The following is a 25,883-nucleotide window of genomic DNA, read 5'->3' on the forward strand; positions in this document are numbered from 1 at the left end:
TGCTCGAAGAAAGTAGGCGGTGCAACTGCAGCTGCCACATATTACATCAAACGACTTCCGCACACTTATCTGCCCTCTCCCCTCTCTCCTCGCTATGGTGGGTCTGAGAATCCTTTGCACGTCGCACACTACTACGTACACCTGCATATACAACACACGAGTCTGCCTCCTCCCCGAAAACTAATCTTGTTGGTGCAGCAAAAGTAACGACAACGGCTCCTACTTTCGCAGTCAGACTCAGGGACTCTGGAGAACGGGGGCCGGTGAGTGTTGGTTGCTTCAAGACCGTCACTCGCGCAAACGGCATCCGTTTTACAAGAGCAGACGCTTGTCTTCGGTCACCTGCACACCAAAAGAAGCCCCGCGTTGCTTGTGCGTGATTAACTTCATTTCTTATTCAGAACATCAAAAGATGGGAAACACGTGTGCCAAGACTAGCGAAGTGGTGGACAACCGCAACAATAGCCAGTATCGCGATGAGGACTTGAAGCAATACAAGACGAAACAGCAGATCAAGTCGAAGGATGCGCAGTCTTCTCTAACAAAAGAAGAGGTGATAGCTGGGCATGAAACAACTTCTGTGGTAAAGAACATTGAGGCGCTCCAGCATATGATGAAACCTGTCGTCTCTGTTGTCACCTCGGAGTTGCGCCATGAAGATTTCCGTCAGTTCACTTCTGTGTTTGCCCGCGGGAAGGCAGCGCTTGCAGTGGCGTCGTGTGCCCAAGTGCAGCAGCCGCGGCATGTTCTGCTGGCCGGTGAGGACAGGAGTGTGGCGTTGCTTAACTACGAGACGGGCCACGTGATGCGGCGCTGGGTGCATGCTCACGGAGGCGACATCAACTGCATTACGACACCGACCCCGTCGGGGCTGTTTGCCACGGCCAGTCGTGACAGGACTGTGAAGGTGTGGGATTTCACCTCGAACGGCTCCCTCGCGGAGCTGCGCGGACACACGATGAATGTAACCAGCATCGACACGAACCCTGGCGGCAACCTCCTCGTGTCGGGAAGCAGAGATAATACTGTGCGCTTGTGGGACGTCAACAGAGCTGAGGAGCTGTTTTGTGGGGATGTTAAGCTCAACCTTGTGCACTTTGTCCGCTTCATGTCGTCCATGAATTGCGTCGCGCAGGGAGGTGAAGACTTGGTGATTCGCCTGTGGGATGTGCGCACACAGGGATCGCACAGCGACTTGTGCCTCTCCAAAACAATCGAGGGAATGGACTACTATCCGGTGTGCTGTGAAACGATACCTGAAAACCCGTACATGCTGCTCACTGGTCACAACGGCGTGAACAGCTGTGGATCATACGTGGCAGAGTGGGATGTGCGAACCGGAAAGCGCGTGGCTCTGTACAAAGGCCACGACGCCACCGTCTCCTGCGTGCGAATGGTGGCCGCCAACATCTACGGGAAGGGCTCCTTTTTCACCTCCAGTGATGACGGGACGATTGGGGTGTGGAACTTAGAAGATGGGAAGATGAATAGAGAGGTTCAGCTCTCGGTGGAGCATCGCTTTTGCCTCCCTGAGGGCCATATCACCGCGTTTGTGGCGGAGGACAACGGGGACATAATAATCACATTAGATGACGGCTGCGTCATCGCACTTCGTCCCGTCGTCAGGGGTGAATTCGTAATTCCTTCACTTCGACTGCGCTACGTTGGTGTGCTCACTGTGCAGTAGTGAGACGTGCAGTGGAGCAAACAGCCTCGAGCGGGCCTTCTTTAAATTCGTCTTGTTCCGTTTTTTTTGTGTGTGGTGGAGCCGACTTTCATAATCAGAAAGTGGAGGAAGGCGAGGGTAAAGGGTCGCTGGGACACGCATGGATGACTCCTTTCCTCTCCCCTCCTCTCACATATCAGAGTCTCTGCGGCGTTTGCTTTTCGCTACACATGCGGATCTCTCCTTTACTGTCGCAGCTCCGCACGCCTTTTGGCTATTGTTGAGCTCGCCTTCCGTGTTGCTCCGTAGAGGCTATAATTCTTGCTAAAGTGCCTATGTGTCTTTGTTTGTGCTTTGTTTTTTTTTTGCGTCTCCTTCGTCGTACCTTTTGCGCTTGTCGATAGCGAGTCAAGCTTCTCTCTCAACTCCCTCAAAGTTGCAAAGTTTGCTATCCCCCCTTTGAGCCCCGTCGCTGTCACAAGTGTTAACAATACCGAGCTCGCACACGACCTTTCAATGTATCCAGAATACACCCAACGAGCTTTGCAGCTGCGGATGGTCGTGTGTTGGTGCCAGTTATGCCATCCCCATTTATCCCCTTCACGCAGCGTCGACACATGGCCAGACCAACGCCAGCAATCCACCCTGAAAGGAAGGAAAGGGGCCTGTCTCCATAGCACTATGGTGCCTTTCCGCAGGGCTTTAAGCCCATCCTGCATGCGGGCATATGCGCACACCTGTGCTTTTTCAACGCAATCACTTACAATGCTCTCTCCTCATTTTCCTTCTTGTCACTAACCTCTCCCCCTCCCCCTCTGCGTTTTGTTGCAATTTTGCTTCGGCCTTCAACAATGCTCATCATGGAGCAGTTCTACGCTACTTTAAGTCCGTCTCTCTCTCTCTCTCTCGCGTGCCAGCAGTGGCGGATGGCTGCAAGTACAGCGACTCAGAACACCGGTGGCTGCAGTAGCGAGCCACACGAGGGCCGACTCCGCCTCGTGTACGCGGCGCACCAGTCACTGGAGGACGATCTGAGCACCTTTCTTGCCTTCTCCGCAGCGGCGAGAAAGCACGACGAGATTGCAGGTCCGACCAACGAAGGCTTCTCACCGTGGACAGGGGTGATGGAGTCCGCAACGAAATGTATTGGCGCCACCTCCCGCTGCCTTCGACTATTCAATCCGATCAGGACGGTCACGCAGTTCAAAGGCATGCCTTTGCTGGCAAAGCTCTACGGCACAGGCGCGGCACCCCATGAAAGGGTGAGCACCTTCCTCACGCACATCCGTGAAGCATTTGATGGTGTGTTGCCTGTAGAAATCGCTCTCAGCGGTGGACATTGTCTGCGGAGACTAGACCCCTCCGCTGCAGATGAGTACCTGGTAGCCTTCATTATTGACTGGGTGACTCTAGCAGAAGAACAGGCAGATCCCTTCCGACGGCGCTTTCGGGAGCTACTCTCGACACACAAACCCTTTCACTTCCATTTTCGTGCGGCCGTGCTTCTCCAGATTGAGTGCGCTGCTCTGTCCGGGCACAACAAGCACGTCTTCGCAGCGTACAACACGCAGGCGCTGGATTCTATACTGACCCCTGTCACTCGAGAAGAACTCAAGAAGTACGAAGTCACGTGCTGGCAAGACGCAGCGCGGCACCGCGAGGTAGAGAGCGTAGCGGCTGCACCCTTTGCCTCTGCCGCCCCTGTCTCGACGACGTCCGCTGTACTGGCCCCGTACAAGCAGCAAGAGACGCAGCGGGGCACCTCTCTCGGGATGAGTCGAGGAGGCGCAGTCACCTCATCGTCCTCCGGAATGGCAAACTGGAGGCGGGATGCCATCCGCATCGGCGCCCTCCTCCTCCTCCTGGCAGTTCTGCTTCGCTTAGTGTCGGGCCCACTTGCAAGGCTGTTGAAGCGCGCCTTGCAAGTAGCACGCGCGGCACCAGCACACCAGCGCACCTTAACACTGTGAAGAACGACTAGGGCTGCTGCACTCCCCTTTTCCTCCTCGTGCGGCTGCAGAATTTTGCGCTGTCGCCGTGGAGGTAAGGCACGCAGCTTTCGGTCGCAAACACTGCGAGTCCGAGTCTAAACACGGCAGGTGCGGAGGGCATTTTCGGCCCCTCCGCGCACACAAGACTCCGCCTCCCTAACCTCCGCTTGCCAGCTCTATCAAAAATGGTTCTCTCAGGGTGGATGTTTTTTCTCGTCCCTGTCCTGTTGCGATAACCGCTCACCGCTACATCAGCACACGTGTGTAAGTTGGCACTGCGCATCTCTTCTTTCACTCTGCCGCTCTCTCTGTGTGCAAAAATGTCCCCATTTTCTCTTTGATCTTGATGGCACTCACAGTCTGCCATGTGGATCATTATTGTGTCGTGCGGATGTTTTCCAGACTGTGGGTGAGCTCGAGCATGGCTCTACAGCTCCACTGTGGGCATCATTTCTTTGGCAGTGCGTCATCTCTTTTACACCCTCCCCTTCATTGCTCTGCATCGCTTGGATTCGCGTTATTTTCATCGGCCGTGCGCTCTCTTTCTCCCATTCGCTTTGTGTGTGTGTGTGTGTGTGTGTGTGTGTGTGTCGGTGTGTCACCACGAAGCACACGGCATGCATACAATCACAACATATCACAAGTATCGCTCGCTCTCCTCACTGCTGCAGCAGCTGGTGTGCGTCTTTTTCCTCGTATTTCCCACTCTCTGAAGCGACTCAGTACAGGCACACACACACACACGCGAAGACTCTTACTACCACCATCAGAGTCGCACACGGGCTACCGTGTAACCAGCGGCATAGCCCCAAAAGTATAACAAGAAGCTTCACCGAACACATCCTGACAAAATGATGATTACCGACCTTTTTTCTCTCATCGAAAAGAAGTACCAGGTGTTACTCATCTTCATCATTTTCACCGTAAATAATGGCTTTGCCTGGCTCATGTTCGAGCCCGTCGCTGATTGGCTCAAGACAAACGTGCATGGAATGACTAGCCGAACGCTGCAGCTGCTGTCCTCGTGGCAGCCACTGGTCTTCCTCTGTATGTTCATTCCTATTATGAAGTTGGTGACGAGATATGACGGGCTTCGTCTCGCTGTGCGTATCGGCGCCTCTGCTGAGATCGTGGGTGCTACTTTCAAGCTCATTGGCGCCTTTGCGCACAAATCCACTTTTGGTCTGGTCATGCTCAATATTGGCCAGATCTTCAGTGGCGTCGGCTCTCCTGTCGCCACCGGCGCTGTTTCGGCGCTTTCGGCCACGTGGTTCGAGCCGGAGGAGCGCACCCGTGCCACCGCGGCCGCAGTACTGTTCAACAGTGTGGGTAACTCGCTGTGTTACATCTTCGTCCCCACGCTAACAAAGAAACTGTCGTTTTCTGCGGTGACCGTGTACGAGCTGTTTATGGCGGTAATTAGTCTAAGTCTTGCCTGGATGCTCATGCCGCAGGAACCGGAGCCAACAGAGGTGGACACGGAGGGGAAGATGCAGACAATACTGCAGCTCAGCGCCACATCAAATTCAAAGAGTGAGGGGGATGTTGTGGCCCACTCCAAAGAGCACTTGTCGCTGGTTACGCAGCTGCGCTCGCTCTGGTCCATTCCGTCGTGCGTGTGCCTGCTTGTTGTGTACGTGTGGCTGAGCGGTGGCTTCTCCGCGTGGATATCGCTCTTCGCCGATACCTATTCCAAGTTTTACTCGGAGGAGTTCATCGGCATCATGAGCTTCTTCGGCATGATCTCCTACGTGGTAGGCGGTATCGCCTCCTCCTACGTGGTGGACCTCTATTTCCCACGTCAGATGAAGTACGTCATCTTCTTCTGCATCACCATGAACATGGTATGCAACCTTATCTTCATAGCCTGCACGCCGAACGACAGGAGCTACTCTCTGTGGAACCTGGGTCAGTCGTTCATCGTCTTTTCCACCGCACTTTGCGGCTTCTGGAACGGTGCTGCGGCTCCACTCTTCTACGAGCTGGTGGCGGAGATTTCGTTCCCGGTGGAAGAGGGCGTTAGCGGCATTTGCATCTCCGTCATGGAGAACGTTGGGGCCCTCGTGTTTTACCAGGTAGTCTCCCGCTTCTTCACCGGCCAGTCAATGACCGTGGCGTACTCGTTTGGCATGACAGTCGCCGTGGCGCTGTCGGCCGCCGTGAAGCAGCGCTACAATCGTTCCTACCACGCCTACTTGCTCCAGAACGCCGAGGGGGAGGATTAGAAGAGATGAAGAGGAGGAAGGAGCTGTTGATTGGTCCTCCGCTCTCGTTATTGGTTTCACTTCTCGATTTCTTGGCTTTTCTCTCTTCAATCTTGGGGGATATATTGGTGTCATTGCAGACTTATCCTTTTCGAAAAATACATTGGTTTCTAGGTGATACGAGAAGTGTATGCCTGCGTGTGTGTGTGTGTGTGTGTGTGTCTGTGCTAATTTGCGCAACGGGAGCGCGTGTGTGCAGACATGCTTTGCATGCGGTTGCCCGTGTAGCCGTACCGTGTGTTCTCGAAGATGATGAGATAAATGGAAAGGCGACACATTCATCCACATTCGCCTCCCACACACTCGCGCACACCACAGTGGGCCGATGACTCTTTTCGTGTTTTTTTTTTTTGCTGCTTTCGTGATTTTGTGTGTATACGTGTGTGGGTGTGCCGTATCACTCTCTAATCTGCTGTCTCTACCGGCCAGCGAACTCCGCTCTCTTCAAATTACATGCCAAGACAAGGCATTTGTGCTTGTGTGAGTGCGTGTGCGTGTACTACGCAAAAGAGCCAAAAAATGACCCCCTCCAAAGCACAAACACACGCATGCAGTAGTGAGCGAGTGTGTTTTCTCATTTTTCTGCTGTGTCTTTCCCTTTACAGACCTCCTCGCCGCTTCTGTTCTGCTCTTGAAGGCTCACGTGACTGGACTGCTCCTCGCGCCTGTTCGTTCCTGTCACCCTGTATGATGTGTTGTTGTGTGTTGAGCATCCATGGCTAAGAGGTGCACGTATAGGGCACTGGCTTCTTTGTTGTGCCGCACGCCTTTTTGAGGTACGTGCTTGATCCTCCTGCTACCCTCCCTCTTCCCGTGGCACATAGAATTTGCCCTCTCAGTGGGCAGCTTTCGTGCTGCTCGATATGTCTGCAAAGCGGTGGTTGAAGAGAAGACGCTTACACACCGAGTATGTTGTTACCTTTACCGTTGACTTCAACCTCAGGAGACAGAGATGAGAAACCACCGGCACGTTTGCCACTGATATTCAAGTGAATGAGTCTACGTGTGCTGTGGTTGCGGCGCCTTTGCATGCCGTTCGTGTTTTTTTATTTCAATTTGCACGCCCATTCGTCAAGTGTATGTGTCTTCGCTCTGTTTTACTTGGTTGGGGTCATCGATTAGGAAGAGGAGACCTCAGCGCCACAGTTGTGTGTGTGTGTGTGTGTGGGCGGGTGGGTGGGTGTAGGTGTGGGTAGCGGAGTAGAAAAAAAGGAAATGAGCAAGCAGAGACTATGTGGACATTTGTACGAATCCAGTATGATATGTGGCGCGGGGCCTCTATGCGTTCTGGTACCTCTACACACGCCTTCTGTGCACCCTGTGCCGGGCTGATATGCAAACGTGTGATAGCGTGTGTGTGTGGGGGGGGGGGGGTCGCTCTCACTTTGTTGCTATTATCTCTGCGCGCCTTTGGGTCTGTTACTCTCCGATCAATGAATGTTCCCTCTTCCCTCCCCATTCTCGAATGGAGCGAAACAGTACGCGGTGCGCAGAAGACGGTACGTGGGTTTCACGGGCTGACACGACTCCTCTTTGTACAAACTGTCGGGCCCTCGCTTCATTGGCTCCTTGACTACGCCTTTCGAGAGCAAAGGTTCCCTGTGTAGTGCGCATTTGCATTGAATGGTATTCGGGGGCTTCTGCTGTCGTCCTGTCCCCTCCCCTTCGTCACTCTTTCGGTGATGCGATGCATACGTGTGTCTGATACGCCGTTGCTGCACTGTCGCCATTACTGTTGCTGCTACTCTTTCATCACTCTCTACTCCGGCCTAAGTTACCTTCCCCCCTCACCGTATTCTCCTTCATCATTTTCTATCTTTGGCGGCCAACACTTTGCACACATGTGGGTTTCTCTAGTCTTTGGAATGCAGTGAAGGGACGGTTGTAAGGGAAAGTGTGCGCCTTGTGCTTAGAGCCGCTGAAACACGTCCCTTTCTTGTCGTTGACTCTCTAACGGGGATCGGCGGCTGGGTTGCTCCCTGCCCCCCCCCCCCCACACACGCACACACACACACACACAGACAGACATTTTTGTAAATCGAGTCTTCCCCCTTTCACCAACGTAGAGATATGGACATCGAGTTTGGCAACTGGAAAGCCGCCAGGCCGCGCGTCCATCTCATGATCATTTTCCTGTTCATAACCACCGACCTCGTCAACCTCATTCGCTACATCCTGTACCTATTGCCATCACGAAACCTCTACCGCGCATATGGGATCAACGCGTACATTATCTTCACCTGCGTAGGTATTGTCTTCTTTGCAGGAGTAAGTGCTCCGCTTATCTACTGGCCCTATGCACATGGCAAAGAGATGTCGCCCGGGTCACGGCGTAATGCGCTGTGTCTGGGCATTATCATTTCCTTTCTCGTACATGGACTCCCAATGGCGTGGCTGGAGCTGTGGCTAGTCACCATGTTTGGCTGGAAGGATATCCTTCAGGCCGTCTCCTTGTTCCTCACGCTTTTGTGCTTCATCATCGGCTTTCTCGTCACGTGGATGGCCTACTCGTGGAAGCTGAGCAAGGTGCTGCAAATCCGCTACGGTAACGCGGCCCCCAGTCAGTCAGCCGTTCCCGCTGCTCAATTAGCACGGCGAAGCTTATCACAAGCCTATCGCATTTGAGAGAGGAAGCAAACACGCCATGCATCCCATGCCGAAGGAGGCAGCACCATTTATGGACGAAGGCCACCTTTCTTCTGCGCACAGCCTCTTGCTCTTCCTTTACTCCCTCCCCTCTCCTCCCTCAGCAAGTGCTCGTGAGAGTGGGTGGCGCTTAACTCCCCCCTCCCTCCGATGCCGTCTCCCCTCACCCTAGACGTCACTAGATGCATATGTATGAGTGTCTGTGCTTTGCGTTGCTTTCACTGTTTTCTCAATCGAGGGGCATCGAGTACAGGGACTGCGGTGCGGTTGTGCGTGTGCCTCCGCGCATCATCTCCTTCAAGGCCCTCCCTGCAGCGTGTGGGTGTGTACGCCTTCACCTTTCTTTCGCACTGCGTCATCCAACTACTCCAACCGAAGAGTGAAAAGACAAGAAGAGCCACTCGAGAAGAAGGCAACGCTGGCTCTCGCTACCTCCTTTCCCACTCCCCAACAAAGCAGATGCAGGGGGCTAAGAACTGCGACGAACCCCCTTCCTATTGCATGGCCGTATTGATGTTATTTTGATTTCTCCGCGCTGCTGGAGGTGCTGCCTACAAAGCGCTCACCGCTCATCCGCCGCTGAGTGGCGCTTGTTTTCTGCTTTGCCATTATGGCTCTCTCTTCTCTAGCGCTTCGCTCACTGCCACCTTTCCCCTCTTGCACATCTCACTGACTCTCGTTGTTTCACTTATGCTCTCCGTTTCTTTGGTGTATAGTTGCGTCGCAGCACATAGCAGCGCCTACTCTATTTTTCGCTTCTCAAAACAGCACTGCAGCAGTAGGGCGACACTCTGTCTCGTCCCTTCCCATGTGTGCTCTTCTAGCCGCTAGGCGCGATGTTTCGAATTAGCTCGATTTGCTTCCCTAAGGCGGGATGCGAGGAGATTACGCGCCAGGCGCGCCGCATAGTGCTCAAGCCACAGGAGTACTTTGCACAACACCGCATGCAGGTATGGCAGATGCGCTTCAAGGAGATGGGTCCTCCCTTCTCGCGTGTGTGGGTGGCGCTCGGGGGCAAGATGCGCCGCCGCCGTATTGGCCGGCAAATCGACGTGAAGGACATGCGGTACTACTGGCGCCCCATCGAGCCGCAGTACCAGCGCCTGTACATGTCTCGCCTTCGTACCAAGGACCGCTCGAACAAGCGCGTGCAGCCGATGCGTCTGCGAGCGACCAACACCGACATTGGTCACGCCTCCTCATTAAAGGAGTGGGAGCGTGCTAGCAACCGAAAGTACGGCGCCGCCCTCGCGCCTCCCAAGAAGCGTGACTTTGAGTTTCGCGTCTTTTGATGCACGTCTGCTCGCACAGCTCGTTGTTTCACATTGTTGATGTCGGCGCGCTCTCTACCCGCGGCCGCCAGTTTGGGTACACCCCGTGCCTCTCGTCTCCCTCCCCACATGCACCCCTCTTTCTCCGCGTGCCTTCAGCCTCTGCAACGCTCTTCTCAGGTGTGTGTGTGTGTGTGAAAATGGCAGGTGGGTAGAATGAAAGCGGCGAGGAGAGATTTATGAGTGGCAAGCACGCAACTTTGTTGGTGCTACTGTTTCTGTTGCTGAGCTAAGCATCGGCGTTCAAAAATGACGTATCAGTGCATGTGGGTTTGACCACATGGTGTTTGATTTGTTCTTCTCTGATGAGTGTCGTGGTGTGTTTTTCCGCCTCAAGTTCTGCACAGAGCCATACGTACTGTCCTCGCTTCGCGTGGTGCTCTAAGCTGCGCCTCTCATTGAAACACCACACACACACACACACATCTCCCATGTCCACCTAAAGTGGCTTTCTTCTCTGCACCACCGCCAACCACTTCGCTCCCCTTCACTCTTTCGCCCCCTCCCCCGGCCTCATCTCTCTTTTTTCTCTGTTTCACCGCTCTTCCCTGGCGGTTACTAATTTGTTTGAACGAAAAACACGGAAATGGCGTACTGCACTGCTATGTGCTCCCCTTCCTCTCCTACCCCCCTCCACACAAATACATACACCCCATTCGCTGTAGTGCCCTGCTCATCCTTGAGCGTGTGGGTAGCAGCTTGAACACACTACTGTGCAGAGTCGAAGGCTGTTGCTCGTTGCGGTATTAGCTACATACGCGTGCTTCACTCTTCCTTCCCTTTTAGAAGTGACTTAACAGGATCGTCGTCGCGATGATAGAGAGTCCCCACTCGCGATCCGGTCGCGAGGAGGTACGCGTCTTTCAGAGCACGCTAGACAAGCGCATTGTGACGACGACTGTCTTCGCTCAGCCCTCGTTCTACATGGGCTTGGGTAGTGCCTTGGTGATGGTGCTGACGCAGCGCTTCCCGGAGGAATTCATGCTCCGCAAGTACCTTACCATGTCATACAACGGCATCCGTGCTCCGTCGCTTCTGGCCATTCCGTTCTGTGCTATTAGTGGCATGTACTTCTCTATTGCCAGCGTCATCACCGCCGCGCCCACGCCGCTTATGGGACACCTGCTCGGGTACGGTGTGAGTCTAAGTGTTGGGCTTACCATGCTGTCGCTACGGCGCGTCTCGTGGTACTACCCTCTCCTTGGTCTCATGTATCTGTCTTTTGGCGGTTTGCACCACTATCGCAAGATGATGGTGTACGGTGATAACGCGCCCATCTTTTACTGGTCGGACTTTCGAGAGATCTACCACGATAGAAAAGCGCGCCGCCTAGAGAAGAAGCTATGCATCGAAGAGAAAGCCGTGGTGAGACAAGATCGCGCAATCGAGTAGTGACGATGACAATGGCGCCGGCGAGCCCCTTCCCCCTCCGACCCTACGAGTGTTTTGCCCTCATGAGCAGCGCGCGTATGTACTGCACTAGCGCACTGAAGCTCGCTGGTGAGTGCCACTTTTTCCCCTCCCCCCTTTTCACATGTCTGTCCTGCCTCAGTGCCGCGCCAGCAACACGGTTATGATGACGGCGAAAGTTTCTTTGCCGTGTCACCCCCCCCCCTCTAGCCTGGGCACTCACACGCAAGCAACCAAAGGAAAACATAGGCACTGTAGCAAGCTCCCTCGCCCCACACGCACAACTGAAGCACGTGAGGCCAAGCGCACAACCAACACCAGCAGAAGTAGAGGAACGAAGGTGTTGAAGTGACGGGTAGGCAACATCAGCCTCCCTTCTCTCCTTGTTCCCTTTGACGTGGGACGTGCTTTGTAGCCTCGATGACTCTCTCCTGTTCCTCATTCCCGCCCCTCGCTCATCCCTCCCTACTCCCCTGCACTCTCTCTGCCGGATCCTCACGCACGTCCTACCGCACCAACGTGTTTTTTTGTTCGTGAAGGAGGCGCAGCACCGTCACACACAGGCGCACACGCGGCTTCTTTTCGGCAGCACGCGAAGTGGTCATGCAAGACATACATTCACGCGCGGTCTCCTGAAGCTTGCCTCTCTTCCGTTACTTCATAGGGCGGGTGTGCATGGGCACAACGCGGTCGTCATACGTATACACACGCATACACAGAGCGGAGCGTCCGCAGCAATGCCGTCCAATGCGGAGCTCTATACATATTACTGCCGGCGCTCTGCGTGTCACCCGAACAGCGCGGTGAAGCGCTACCTCGACGACACAACCAGCAGCCCGCTCGAGGTGGTGGATGCCTCGGCAAACTACTTGGGCTCGCGCGGCATCATTCCTGTTTTGGACCTCGTGAAGAACACCAAGACGGTACATACGTTGGATTTGAGCAACAACACGATGGAGCTGGAGCAGGTGGAGCACCTGGCGTACTGCGTTGCCCTCCACCCAAACATGCGGACGGTACGCCTGTGCAACAACGGGTTGCACGACAGCCACGTCGACGCGCTGCTGCAGCTGCTGTCAGAAAACGCGTCTATTGAGCACGTGGCAGTAGATGACAACAACTTGACGGCGGCCTCCGTGCAGGCCATTGTACAGGCGCTAGAGAGGAACAAAGCAGTGCGTGCGCAGCGCAGCCGAGAGGAGGAGGAACACAGCACCTACCTGAAGAGCCTCACGCCTCGCGCGCGTCTCTCCTTTCAAGCGCGCCTCTGCGGTCAGATATCGACTGCCGAGTCCGGGGGCTACATTCACTATGCGACGTGGTGGAGGAACCCGCAGTACGTGGTGAAGCTCTCGCGCTCGTCGCGCGTGTCGTTTGTGCTGGAGTGCACCCATGTCGAGGTCGCCAATCAGGTGGGAATGCTCCTGATGCGCCACGACGGCGTGCACCGAGTTGTGGAAATCCTTGCTGACACCATTGTTGCCGAAAGCACCATTGAAGATGAGCGGTGCGTCATGGAGGCCCACCTTAGCGTTGATGATTCGTACGTTTTGATGCCCTTCTCCTTCAACCCGGGCCGCGCCGTAAACTTTACTCTGTTCGCCACCCTTCGCAACGGCCACATCGCACAGGAGGAGGGCTGGATCATCGTGGAGGAGCTCGATTCGCGGTACGACTGGTGCACGCGAGCGGTGGAAACGGCCTGGACGAGTGACAATGCTGGCGGAGGCCCGGACTGCCCCTCGTGGCGGCGCAACGACATGTATCACCTCACGTACGCGAACGCAGCCGCGCCAGGGCAGCCGTCCTTTATGGCGACAGTACACGTACTCCTCATGAAGGAGGCTGATCCGTACGAAAATGATAGTCGAGCGATTGGGTTGGACGTTGTCGGCCACGATGTTCACCACACGACGGCGCCGCCGCTGCTTTGCACCTCCGAAGTCGTGCGCACTTCTTACTCTCACCAGCAAAAAACGTTTATTTCGTTGCAGTTCAGCATGCCTGCCACGGAGCTGGATGTCTTCATTGTCCCGAGTACGGCGGAGGCGGGGCAGACGGGCACGTACAGCATCACCGTCTTCAGCTCGGTGTCGGTCGACTTCACGAGATCCGCGTTCCCGCATGGGTGGCGCTATCGCACCGTGAGGGGCCAATGGGATGCCGACTGCTGCGGTGGGTGCCGTCAGCTGTATCAGTCGTGGAAGAGCAACCCGGCCATCGAGGTGTGTGTCGAGGACGCTGCGAAGGCTCTCGTGACGTGCGTTGAGGTGCACTCTGCAGAAACAGCGACGGCAGTGCAGTGCGTGAAAGAGGCGCAGAATGCGGAAGGTGAGGTGGCTGCCACTGCTGCCGAAAGGACACTGGAGGCAATGCAACAGAAGTCAGAGCTGGAGAAGTTTCGTCAACGCCACAGCAGCGCAAAGCGAGAGGTCTGTGTCGCTGTGGTGGGCGTGAACCCACCGTCGTACCCCGAGGTGGCCTCATCGGCTCTGTCTGAGAAGTCTGCGGTAGTGGTGGCCACCGATATTCGGCAGCGCGTCTTCGTCGTGCCAATGCTCCGCCACGCCGCTGAAACGGCCGCCTACACATTGGAAATTTTCTCCTCTTCGTCCTTTGTTGTCTGCGAGGCAATAGAGCCGCTCGCTGCGCGACAGCGACAGGCGCAGCTGGCCGCCTGCTCCACCGAAATCGAGCAGCGCGCGGCACAGCGAAACCCGGAGCAACAGGTGTGTCGCTACGGCGCCGACCTGTCCCCCCTGCGTGTAGCGAGACGGGCAATACTGGATAGGCTCTACGCAACTGATCTGCCGTTTGTTGACCGTGAGTTTCCGCGCGGCACATCGTCCTTGTTCCTGGACCCGGATGGTGTCCCGCCGCCAGACTTTCCGGTGATGACGGAGTGGAAGCGCGCGTCACAGCTGAATGCCTCACCTCACACGCGTGGAGGCGACGCAACCTTCATGAGCCCACCCTCGCCCTACGGCCCGCGCCACTGGTTCGCCTCGGTGCTGAACTCGGTGGCGGCCAAGCCAGGCTGGCTGTCTCGTGTCTTTGTAGACTACTTCAGAGAGGCCGGATTTGCGCAGTTTGCTTTCTACAAGCAGAACGAGTGGGTTGGCGTGACAGTGGACGACTATCTGCTCGTGGACAGCCAAGGCGCGCTGGTGTACGGCCACAGCGCCGCTGCCGACGACATGCTCTTCCCGTTGGCCGAGAAGGCGTACGCCAAGCTCCATCGATGCTACGAGGCGATGGAGTCGAAGGTGTGCCCGCAGCAGTCGCTGCTGGAGCTGCTGCATCAGGGGCTCATGGACATGTCAGGAGGCCGCTGCTTCACGACGAGAGTGAGGCCCGCGGACGGCTCCGAGCTACCAGCGGATGAGCGGGAGGCGCTGTGGCGCCAGCTCAAGGCCGGTGTAAGTCATTCTGTGCTCTGCACGTTGATGTTGGACAGCCGCAGTAACCGCGCACAGGAGCGCTCGCGTGTCGGTCTTCTGCCAGATCGTCTCTATGGTGTGATGGACGCTCTCTTTGTAGAGCAGCAGCGGCTGGTGAAGATCCGCAATTTTGACTCTCAAAATAACACCGACGCGACGTGGCGGGGAAAATGGGCGGACAAGAGCTCTCTTTGGACGGAGACGCTGCTGGAGGTACTCCAGTACCGCCCTGAAGAAGACGCCATATGGATGCAGTTCGATGAGGTGCTCTACTACTTTACGCACTTGCTCGTGACGGAGGTGTGCGCGCACACGACCACTGTCACCGGTAGCTTCGCCGAGTCCACCGCCAGTGACCCCGACGATGCCGACCTTTCGCTGCTTAACCCGCAATACGCGCTCACGGTGACGCAAACATCTGCAACGGACACGGACACGACGCCGATCGAGGTGCATGTTGGGGTGCACCGCCGTGACTCTCGCCTCGATATCACACGCGCCAAGAACGCCACTGCAGTGTTCAAAACGGCGATCGGCTTTGCTGTGCTGACCACAGAAGACAACCGCCGACGCGTCTGTCGCATCACAGACAAGCAGCTCCTACGGCTCGTCACCCCGAACCGGCTGCGCGACGCCTACTGCACGCTACAACTCACCGCTGAGGCACTCCGCTCGCAGCACATCACCCTCATGCCGTTCCGCGAACATATTCGAGACCCTGACACGCTGTACTGCATCTCCGCCAGCTGCAGCGGCGCCGCTACGGTGAGGATCACGCACGTCACCCCCAACACCACGACCACCGTGGCGGGACAATGGGATACAAAGGCCGGCACCCCTGATTCGCCGCTCTGGCGCGACAACCCGCAGTTTTTTCTCTCTCCCTCAGAGGCAATGGAAGTGACAATCACGCTGCGCACGGCTCGCCCAACGTCCGGTGTGCTCGGCTTCACTATCCACAACACGCAGCGGTGTAGCAGTTTACTTACGTTTGAACCCGCCACGGTGGCGGCAAGCGCTGCCGCAGATGCGGTAGGGGCAACCCCGACGTGCGTGGTGCGTTTAGCCGGTATGGGGGAAAGGCGTGGGATGCCATATGTGGTGGTGCCGTACTCTTCCTGCAGTGCCGAGGACTTTAGTGTGGAGGTGACCGCCAATCGTCCAGTGCAGCTGCGACCGATTGACCCTCGGCTTGACTGGCATCGGATGCGGCAGAACGTTTCGATCAGCGCTGAGAAAGGCAACACCGGCGGCAGCCTTGCATTTCCGTCCTGGCGCTTCAACACTCAGATGGCGCTCACGTTCCCGGTGGAGCGCGAGGGCCGTCTTTTCATATCCGCCCGGCGCATCCGCACCGCCGACCCACGCGTGAAGGTGGGCATGGTGCTAATGCGCTCTGGTTGCGCCGTGAGAGGCGGTTACCGTCGTCTCCTCACCTACGCAGAGGAGGACGTCGTGGCGCGGTCATCGGAGAAAACCGGCGAAGCTATTGTGGACACGGAGGTGAGCCTTTCAACCGAGCAAGGAGCACTGGTGCTGCTGGTCTACGCAGACCAACCGTATAAGGAGGCCGAGGTGGAGCTGAGCGTGTACGCGGCAGCCACAGTGGACGTGCAACCTGTGGTGGAGTGGGCAAAGGTGCTCTGGAAAGAAGGGAGCTGGGAGCTCGGCACCACCGCCGGTGGAAGCCGCACCCACTTCGCGAACTGGATCAACAACCCGTTCTACGGCCTCTCGGTAATTCGTAGTACCAAGGTTGTCGTCCTTCTTGTGCAGTACCCCCGCGACCGTGAGCACCCCAAGGTGCGACGGCATGGTCAGAAGAAGGCGTTTCTGCCGCCTCCGATAGAGTTCCAGGAGCGATGTACCACCATCGAGCTGAGCATCGTCAAGTACGACAAGGATTTGTCAGAGGTGGCAAGTGTAAGTGCGGGAACCGCGGTCGAGGCGTACCTGGTGGCAGAGCTACTACCTGACCACTCGTATTTCCTCGTGCCGTGCACCAGCGAGCCGCAGCACAACGGCGACTTCAAACTCTTCGTCTTTGCCGACTATCCCATCGACTTCTTTGAGGCCGAGAAGCCGCGGCTGCCCTACGTCTAGCGCCAACTTGTTACTGCCAAGCGGGTGGTACTCCCGCATATCTGAAAAGAGGGCACACAGAAGCTGCGGGGGGTGCACTATGAGTAAGGCGAGGGAGACGTGCGTGTCGGTGATTGTGAGCGACACTGTTGCCTGTCCACCTCCTCCCCCCTTCTTCACTGATTGCAGTGGCATGTAAACGACTCACTGACTACTCTATTTCTGTTCAATTGTTGGTACACTTCATGGAATATGAATCCGTTGAACTGCGTGTGGGGGTGTGTGGGGGGTGGGGTGACCAAGCGCTGCCGGCACCCTTCATCGTCACGGTGGCCACAACAGTAGTACGGCCCCGCAGCGTTCACATCGGGCGTGGGGTGGGAAGGGGTAAAGGGGAGGTGTGTGGTAATGATAAGGAGAGATTGAACACATCGAATCGCCTTGGTGAGGCGTCTCTTCTCTGCCCCGCTGACAACATCACGTCCACAGACCTACAGCTCGACGGACGGGCCGGGATGCATGCACGAGCACCTGCATGTGGAGATGTACATAAAATCGACTACGGTCACTTCCTTGTCTTGCGAATCACGCACTTAATTTATTTCTTGTCACTGTCCCGTCCCTGAGCGTGGTGGCGCTGCCTGCACCCCCTCCCTCTCCTTCAAGCAGAAATTCTACGGAGACAAAACATACAGCAGACGTGCTCTCACGCACACTCACACACATTCACTAATAGTGTGCATTCCACCGCTGCTAAAGAAACGCTGACGAAGGACGAACGCCGCCTGGTACTGAGCCTATGACGTGGGGAGCAGAGGTTGGTCAGCAGTGCAGTGCCATGAGCTAACTCACTGTCATCGCTGCAGAAGCTAGTGTTATGGCAGCGCGTCAGCTTCTCCAATGACATCACCCCTCTTCCTCTGGCATGAGAGTGTGCTATTGATGTCTACCTGTACTACCTCTCCCTGTCACTTGCCCACCTACGTGAGTCTTTTCCCTTTCTCTCTTCTCTCCTCTGCCTGTATGTGTTGTCTTCTGTATCTTCTCTTGTGTGCGTGGCACAATCGTGAAGATGGCAGTCAAAGCAGCAGCAGCAGCAGCAGCAGCAGCAGCGGGAGCACTGGCGAATAGGTCACAATTCTATAGATCCATACGCACAGAATACAAAAGAAACTCCGCAGCCGAACAGCAGCTCAGCCTACGTGTCGCCGCGCCTCCCTCTACCGTTGCGCCACCGTCGCATACGTCCTCTGTATAGATATGGATTTGCACAAGCATACATAGACACACACGCCCCCGCCTCCCCCCTTTCACTCCATCCATTACCAGCCATCACTCCCTCCGCATAGCAGCCATGTTGCGGCGTAGCGTGCGTGCGTTTGAGAAGTTGGTAATTGTCGAGTCACCCAACAAGGTTATAAAGGTGGAGGGGTTACTGAGCGACCCAAAGGTGATTCCGGACTGGTCGTTCAGCAACAGCAAGCTTCGCACGATCAGCACCGGACCGGAGAAGGCGATTGCTATGGCCACGACGGGGCACTTCATGTCGCTGAAGGAGTTAACCTGGTCTCCGCAGCTGTCCAGGCCCGCTCCAGGCGTTACAGCAACGGACTTCCCTGCTAAGGGCCTTCTTGTCAGTTTCTCGCTCGAGTGGGAGCTGATCCCTGGACGGCGCATCCAGGACACGGTGTCGCACTACATCGAGGAAAAGGCGGATAACCTGACGGAGATCATCGTCGCGACCGATCCAGATCGCGAGGGCGAACTGATCGCGGTGCATGCGCAGAACCTCATTCGACGCATGTTCCCAAAACTTAGCGTTCCTTTTACGCGTGCGTACATGCACAGCATCACCGCCGATGGAATCCGCCGCGCCATGGCGGAGCGGCACGAGGCGTTCGACTACAACCTCGCCAATGCTGCAGAGGCGCGGCACGCGATGGACCGCATCTTTGGCTTTCTGGGAAGCTCAGTGGTGCGCTACGCCAACCCGCAGATGCGCTCCATCGGGAGAGTGCAGACACCTGCACTCATCCTTATCAGCGACCGAGAGGACAAGATCAAGTCGTACCTCGACTCCCACGCCTCTACGTTCGAGATTCAGGCCATGTGCCATTTCACCTCCAAGCACGACCAGCGCTTCTCCCAGGTGGTCACGGTGACCCCGGCGCACAAAGGCGGCGCCGCGCCGGTGGTGTGGAGAGACAAGGTGACTGTGATGCACCGGTGCGAGCAGTGGGCGCTGAGCTCGGCCACTCAGTTTAGCGTCTCGCGCACCGCAAAGCCACAGGAGACTGTGACACCCCCACCGAAGCCATTCACAATGGCCACGCTCATCGCTAAGGCGAACCGGCAGCTACACTACACAAGCGACATGGTCAGCTCATGTCTGCAGGACCTGTTCCAGATGGGCTATATCACCTACCCGCGCACGGACAGTACGCGGATCGACGAGTCGATTCTGCCCTCCATCTACGCGGCCGTGCGCAGGGAACACGGCAAGCGCCTGCTGCAGGAACAGGATGGTGCGGCCAGACCAAGCTCGCGTCGCTCCGCAGCACAGAAGGAAACGGCGAACACCAACGTCGAGGACGCGCATGAAGCGATCCGGCCCACCAACATTGACACCACCGTCGAGGAGCTCGGTGCTGTGTCTGCGCCGATGAGGCACATTTACGATCTGGTACGGCGGAACACAATGGCAGTTTACATGATCCCGATGAGGACGGAGCGGATTGTGGTGCCGGTGACGTGCAGGGCTACCAACGGCGAGGAGGTGGAGTTTGAGCTGCAGGGCAAGCACGTCGTGGAGGCAGGTTGGTCAGCCGCCTTCCGTGGTGACAAAGGTGCAGTGGCGCCGATGGCAGAGACGGATCAAGATGTGCAGGCATTGGAAGATGGCGGCATCATTGTGCCGAACATCTCTGATGACGAGTTCAAGGCCATCATGGACGTGGCGGACCAGCGCGGAGGTGCGGGAGTCAAGAAAGGAAACCTGAGGCTGGAGGCGGCGCAAGTCTCGGAAAATCGGCCTAGCCCACCGCTTCCGTTCTCGGAGGGTGGTTTGATTGAGCAGCTCAAGAACAACGGCGTGGGGCGGCCGAGCACGTACCCGATGATAGTCAAGACGCTGCTCGCACGCAACTACATTATGGTCAACAAGGGACGGTGCGAGACCACGCCGGTGGGACGCATGCTCGTGGAAACCTCCCGATCCACGTTCCCCTCCATCGTCGACATCGGCTTCACCTCCGCATTTGAGAAGAAGCTCGACCGCATCGCCAAGCCGGGATGTGTGAAGGAATTGGCGCTGCCGCCGAACGTGTCGGATGCCGACTACGTACTCTCCTCTTTCATCTCCAGCTTTTTGAACTACGTGACGGAGGCAACGAAGGCACAACGAGTCGCCATCACGACGCGCTCCTGGACCCTGCAGCAGGAGAAGAGCGGCGTGAGCAGCACGCCGACAGACTTTCAGGCAAACCTGGATAAGGAGAAAAATCGGGTGATGGCGCAGGTGCCAGACTTGGTGGACAACATGAAGAACTACCGCACCTTTACGGCCCTTCAAAACAGCCTGAACGACTACCTACGGCGCAACTTTCCGCCCTCGGCAACTGCAGTGACGTCGGTGTCGCCCTCGGGAATTGCTCGCAGTTACGGCAGCAGTTCCACGAAGAAGAGGTCATATGGAGTGACCTGCAAGGCTGCCAAGAAGACACCGCGTCGCTCCCATGCAAAGCTGAAGAAGTAGCGCGCGGACCCCTAAAACTGTACCGACAGCTCTCCCCCTCTCCCCACTCTGTTCTCTCTCCGTGGGGCCTCTGCACGTTTCGAGGGCAAAAATAGGGGGCAAAGCATGGGCATGAGCGCGATAGCGCCGCAACCGAAGCCTTTACGTCTGTGCTTGACTGAAGCCCTCGCTTTTGCTTGGTTTGTTTCCATACTAAAAGAGAATGTTTGACACGCATGCTGGTGTGCACACACTTGTCAATCTGGCCACCCTCCCCACACCCCCTCCCCTTCTGTCGCGGAGGCGCTGCTGAAATGCACAGAGGTGTGTAGAGAGAGGCGACAGGAATGTATATGTATGCACTTGTGGTACCGCTGGCTTTCCGGTGCAAGAGCTACAGCGCACTCGAGCCGGCGGCTGCGCCTCTATCGTCGCTCTTTGGCAACTTGTAGCACGTCCTGTCGCGTGCATGTCCGGCGGCTCTCTCCTCCGACATCCTTCACCACCACCTGTCTCTCCCACCTTGATGTCTTGTCCTTTCTTCGACGTGGCAACCCATTCTCATTCAGTGTCGGGTAGAAGAGGAGTACGCCAGTGCTTAGAGGCTCTTCTCTCCTCCTCCCTCACCTTCATCGATCCTTATCCTGCATCACTGCAACACAGGTCTTTGTGACCGCGAGTGTACGTGCGTACTTGGAGTTGTGACGTGTGTGCTCGGCAGTGGTGGTGCGTGAGAAGGCGTTTCCGAAGCAGAAACACCCTGTGTCACCGTCGGAGTAACTTGTTGTGCACACGGTTATCGTAATCTCTTCCTGTCCCCCTGGATCGCTCGTTGCCCCACAGACTGGCGAGGCCACACCCACACATGCGCACCACTACCCGTACGTGCACACATTGTACTTGTGCCACTCACTGGATAGTCGTCAATCGATTGTGCGCTTAGTTTTCTCTTTGTGTGGTGCTGTGCTCCTCTCTTCTTCATCCTCTGGCACACACCTGCGAGTGCGCGTGTCGGCTCTCTGTCACGCCCACCCGCGTATCTTTCCTTACCTCGCACGCATCTACTTATGTGTACCTGTGCTCGAGAGTGGCTCGTCCCTCTTTAACTTTTACCTCTCCCTTATCTTAGTCTCCGTCTCTCTCAGCGGGTTAGCCCCTTTTTATTCCTTGAAAGGAAAGGCACAGTCACATCAATCCACTATCGCTCTGTGGGGGTGTGCAACCGCTCACCGCGTCGCTCTCCCTCTTCTCCCCCTCGCCTGTACGTTGGCCTTTCTTCTCCTTGGGGAACGTTGCTTGCCTGTTTACTGTTTTTCTTTTTCACTTTCAGAGAGTTTGTTGCGGCGATTTGCTTTGGTGTGGGCAAGTGGGTGTGGGTGGGTGCCTCTGTCCCTCCCTTGTCTCCACTCTTCTGATTTGCCTTTGCCTTCGACTCTCTTCGCTTGTCCCCCTCTCTGTCGCCTGTGGGAGTGTGTGCTTCAACGCGCCTACCTCACACCCGCTCCGCTTATATCGTATTTGATCTCCTTGGTTGCTCTGTTTCTCTCGGTATTTCCCGTCCCTCTTCCCGTGTTCGCCTGTGCTTGCGCGTAGCACCTTTTTCCTTGCTTTTCCCCACCCGTCGTTGCTATCGCTTTGCGCGTTGTGCTCTTGGCTGCTTTCTGTCCTCTTCTCCGCTTCTCGGACCCTCTGTTTCCTCCGCTTTTCTGTGTCGCCGTCGCAGCACGCACAACAGCATCCTTTCTGCGCTTTCCCCTTCATCTTCGTCCCCTCTCTCGCTCTCCTGCGGCATTGCCCGCAGCACCTCTACAGGTGGGCGTGTGTGGGCTTCTTTTCGTCAGTTTCCCTCTTGTAGGTGCTTTGCTCCTCACCTCCCTGTGCTCCCCCCCCCCCCTCTCCGCGCTGGGTGTGGGTCTCAGCCTATTGAGTCTGGGCCAGCACGTCCGCCGCTGCTATCGTTATCCGGTCCTTCCTTCGTATTTTCTCCCCTTCGCTCGCAGGCTCCTTCTCCATCCAGAAGGCTAAACAGCCGCGCACTCGGACACGCACCGAAGTACGAAGTGGAATGGGGGAGGAGACGCCCCAAAACGGAGGGGTCCAGTGCGTCTTCACGGCGTCGTCGAGCGCCAGCGAGGAAGAGGCGACGCTCAGTGCGAACGTTGCTTCCAGCGTTGACTGCTACAATGACACTCTCCGCATTGAGCTCCCCGCCATTTCCAGCGGGCAATGCACTGGAACCGGCTCTCCCAAATCGGCAATATGCCGCCCCTCGGAGATAGCCTTTAGCAACAAGATGGAGGAGTGCACCGCGCTTTCGGTTGAGGAGCACAACGCGTATCAGTCGGCAGTTGCGCTGCTGCAGGCTGGGGTTTTACAAAAGCTAGTCGGGGGCTTAAGTGGGCAAGGGGTCAGTAGAAAACTCTCGTCCGTCATTCCGACCTTCAGCAACTTCGACCCCACCGAAGCGATACGCAAGAAGTCCGTAAGTCTCTTCAGGAACGCAAGGCAGAACAACAGAGGCAGCTTGTCTATTTCGGGTGGCACATTGCAGTGCGAGATGTCGATCGCGGCTGACCGCCTCAATGACGGGGAAACAGACGGTGTGATCCTGTGCTCAGAGGCAGCTAACCACTGCAGCAGACACCGCGAGTCGCACCCCGCCCTGAGAACTGTGATTGCGCCAGGAACCTCTAGCCCTCCGCCCTCGCCAGAGCAGCGGCAGCGGTGTGGTCCTACCTCCACTTCCGCGCCTGACCCATCCATCTCGCTCGCTGATGGAAAATCGGTGGAAGGCAACGACAGTCCTGACCATGGCGTCGCGATGGACGTCGTGCTTCGCGACGCCTCCAAGATTCGCGGGCTACGACTGACGTGGCTTTTGTACTTGTTGATCATAACTGTCATCATCCTCTTCGTGTTGGTGTTAGTGCAAATCACCTACGAAACAAGTCACATGCTCACACGATCCGCCACCGAGGCGGTGCAGGCCCAGGCAGCGTCTTTACTCAACAGTGTGAACATGCAGCAGTATACGCTGGAGAAACTCTTCAAGGTAATGTATGAAATAAACATTAAGAGCTTCATCCAGGAGTACAATACTCATAGCATCGTGCGAGATGTCATGTGCTCCAGTCTCTGCCACGCCCCCATCGCGTTTGCCTCGTACAACGCAAGTGGCATGCAGCAGTGGAGGGTAGTGTGCAATCCATCCATGTTCTCGATCGAGCTGAACCTTTTCCCCAAAAAGGTAATGCCAGGGGCCGCTTCCCTGCTCATGGTCGACTACGGCAAGACCGCGCTTGCCTACCGCACCTTCTATAAGAACGACAATGTTGAGACCTACGTTGCGATAACCGGGAAGGAAGCGCTGGGCCGCACCTTCATGAACAACAACATCGCCAAGTACAGCACCGCCACGCTGCAGTCCGTCGTGTCCGCTTTCTTCTTACGAGAATGGAACACGACGCGCATGTCGATGCTCTTCCACACTTTAACGGAGAACGTGTCGTTCTACATGAATACACCCGCGTCCCCCACCGCAGAGGTGCTGACGGCCACCTTCAATTCACTCTGTCACGCGGACTCACCATATGTTTGGCACACCGTGTTGCGGCCCATGAACCAGTTCAACATTGCGGAGTTGCCCGTGAATACTTCAGACCAGATGGGCACCATGACAAACCTTATCCCGACCCCCCATTTCGAGCACAAGGGAGCGTGGGGCCAGGTGTCGAGGGCGACTCTCTGCAGTGTGACGTGCACGAGCGCGAATAGCAGCAAGTGCACCCCCGAGAACCCGACGAACGTGTGGTTCCTCGTGGACCACTCACTGGCCCACCTCGACTCTATTCAAACCACTGTGAAGATTGTTGGCGTGGTCAGCGTCATGGCGGTGGCGATTTTCAGTTTCATCATGTTCCTTGTGTACATCAGCATCACTGTGCCGGTGAACCACCTCCGCTATCAGCTCATGCGAGCCGTCGGGTCGAACGAGATGACGACGCCGTGGCAAAGAAAGATTGCGCGCTGGACGTACCGCCTGTGGCTCGGTGACCTCACGTCGATTGCGCGGTCGATTTACATTCTGAGCCTGTGCTTCCGTCTTAACAAGAAGTACGTGCCAGACCACGTCCTGCGCAACCACGCGAAGCAGCTCTATCTGCGGCGCCGCAAATTCAACTTCCTTGATGAAGTTAACCTGAAGGAGGACACCGTACTGGAGGAGGATACAGACTCCGACGAGGCGAACCCCTCGCTTGTCAGTGTGGACACCACCCTGCGACCCTACGACACGCTTTCGCTCTGGCACCTCGCCGTGCCGTGCGACATAGATCAGGTGGGCCATGCAGCGACTGAAGGTAAGGTGGACTGCTCCGCAGCGGAGGCAAAGATCTTTGGTGGACCGACTCTGACAGAAGTCTCACCTGGTTACGCGTCGCAAGCGCCGCTGCCCGCCAAGTCACATGAGACGGTGACAGGTGGAAGAGTGGCACCAACGCGGCGCGGGGCTAGATTGCTGCGCGATGCCTCCCTCAACCTGGGATCTTACGGTGAGGTGGAGGACATGGCGATGACGCAGGAGGCGTTGACAGTGGCCGCCGCTGCCATGACCATTCAGAGTAGCAACGACATCATGAGCATTCGTCGCGAGTACGAGACAACTGTCCTCTGTGTCCGCATCCCGAGTGTCCAGCTGGGATACCTGATCAACCACTCCGTAGCCGTTCATCAGCATCGTCGCATCATGCGAGTCCTGCTGCACCGCATTCGGCGGCATAAGGGCGCGCTGTTTCACTGCTCTGGAGACTGCCTCGGCGCTGTATGGAACGCATTTGAAGGTTGCTCGAACCATGCCGAGTGCGCGGCAGTGTGCGCGCAGGAGATTGCCAACGTCTTTGCACCATACCAAGGCGATGGCCTGCATATCGGCATTGTGCTGCACCAGGGCACACTCGTGTGTGGCACGGTCGAGTACTCGAAGACGGCCTTCGTGACTGCGTTCGGCGACGGTCCGCGTGAAGCGCTGGCGGTGGCTGAGTTGGCCACCTCTATCAACAGTCTCAACGTGCTCGTTACTGAGCCAGTCAAGCAGGCGCTCTCCGGCTTGTACGACTGCAACATCGTGGACGTCATCCAGCTCCCCAGCTCGGCCCACCAGCTGCTACTCTTCGAGCTGAGCGGCAGCCGCACGCCAGAGAGGTCATTGTACGATACGCTGCTGCAGATACCCAAACAGGCGCAGTTTTCTATAGACTACGCGCGCGCCTTTTCTCAGTTCCGCAACCATGAGTCAGCGAAGCTCGCAGAGCTCAGGCCGCGG

The 25,883-nt window shown here is 56.6% G+C and overlaps 9 protein-coding genes across 9 annotated transcripts; all 9 read left to right on the plus strand.

Moving 5' to 3' along the window:
- Nucleotides 1–412: 412 nt before the first annotated feature.
- LBRM_21_0100 (conserved hypothetical protein) lies at nucleotides 413–1,687 on the plus strand (the record flags this gene model as incomplete). The annotated part of the gene is made up of 1 exon (XM_001564671.1): nucleotides 413–1,687. One exon carries the CDS (start codon nucleotides 413–415, stop codon nucleotides 1,685–1,687), a length of 1,275 nt encoding a protein of 424 aa, XP_001564721.1.
- A 905-nt stretch (nucleotides 1,688–2,592) lies between these two features.
- LBRM_21_0110 (conserved hypothetical protein) lies at nucleotides 2,593–3,636 on the plus strand (the record flags this gene model as incomplete). Its single annotated transcript, XM_001564672.1, has 1 exon — nucleotides 2,593–3,636. The coding sequence occupies one exon, from the start codon at nucleotides 2,593–2,595 to the stop codon at nucleotides 3,634–3,636; it is 1,044 nt and encodes a 347-aa protein (XP_001564722.1).
- An 872-nt stretch (nucleotides 3,637–4,508) lies between these two features.
- Nucleotides 4,509–5,882, plus strand: LBRM_21_0120 (conserved hypothetical protein; the record flags this gene model as incomplete). The annotated part of the gene is made up of 1 exon (XM_001564673.1): nucleotides 4,509–5,882. The coding sequence occupies one exon, from the start codon at nucleotides 4,509–4,511 to the stop codon at nucleotides 5,880–5,882; it is 1,374 nt and encodes a 457-aa protein (XP_001564723.1).
- Nucleotides 5,883–7,991: 2,109 nt separating this feature from the next.
- On the plus strand, nucleotides 7,992–8,546 carry LBRM_21_0130 (conserved hypothetical protein; the record flags this gene model as incomplete). The annotated part of the gene is made up of 1 exon (XM_001564674.1): nucleotides 7,992–8,546. One exon carries the CDS (start codon nucleotides 7,992–7,994, stop codon nucleotides 8,544–8,546), a length of 555 nt encoding a protein of 184 aa, XP_001564724.1.
- An 857-nt stretch (nucleotides 8,547–9,403) lies between these two features.
- Nucleotides 9,404–9,859, plus strand: LBRM_21_0140 (conserved hypothetical protein; the record flags this gene model as incomplete). Its single annotated transcript, XM_001564675.1, has 1 exon — nucleotides 9,404–9,859. The coding sequence occupies one exon, from the start codon at nucleotides 9,404–9,406 to the stop codon at nucleotides 9,857–9,859; it is 456 nt and encodes a 151-aa protein (XP_001564725.1).
- Nucleotides 9,860–10,711: 852 nt separating this feature from the next.
- LBRM_21_0150 (conserved hypothetical protein) lies at nucleotides 10,712–11,290 on the plus strand (the record flags this gene model as incomplete). Its single annotated transcript, XM_001564676.2, has 1 exon — nucleotides 10,712–11,290. One exon carries the CDS (start codon nucleotides 10,712–10,714, stop codon nucleotides 11,288–11,290), a length of 579 nt encoding a protein of 192 aa, XP_001564726.2.
- Nucleotides 11,291–12,045: 755 nt separating this feature from the next.
- LBRM_21_0160 (putative calpain) lies at nucleotides 12,046–16,851 on the plus strand (the record flags this gene model as incomplete). Its single annotated transcript, XM_001564677.2, has 1 exon — nucleotides 12,046–16,851. The coding sequence occupies one exon, from the start codon at nucleotides 12,046–12,048 to the stop codon at nucleotides 16,849–16,851; it is 4,806 nt and encodes a 1,601-aa protein (XP_001564727.2).
- Nucleotides 16,852–18,184: 1,333 nt separating this feature from the next.
- On the plus strand, nucleotides 18,185–20,584 carry LBRM_21_0170 (DNA topoisomerase 1A; the record flags this gene model as incomplete). Its single annotated transcript, XM_001564678.2, has 1 exon — nucleotides 18,185–20,584. The coding sequence occupies one exon, from the start codon at nucleotides 18,185–18,187 to the stop codon at nucleotides 20,582–20,584; it is 2,400 nt and encodes a 799-aa protein (XP_001564728.2).
- A 2,044-nt stretch (nucleotides 20,585–22,628) lies between these two features.
- LBRM_21_0180 (putative serine/threonine protein kinase) lies at nucleotides 22,629–25,882 on the plus strand (the record flags this gene model as incomplete). Its single annotated transcript, XM_001564679.2, has 1 exon — nucleotides 22,629–25,882. A coding segment is annotated over one exon (3,254 nt), but the record flags the coding sequence as incomplete, so codon positions are not given.
- Between the last annotated feature and the right edge of the window lies 1 nt (nucleotide 25,883).

The sequence above is a fragment of the Leishmania braziliensis genome, chromosome 21, assembly GCF_000002845.2.
Source record: "Leishmania braziliensis MHOM/BR/75/M2904 complete genome, chromosome 21".
Lineage (NCBI taxonomy): Eukaryota > Euglenozoa > Kinetoplastea > Trypanosomatida > Trypanosomatidae > Leishmania > Leishmania braziliensis.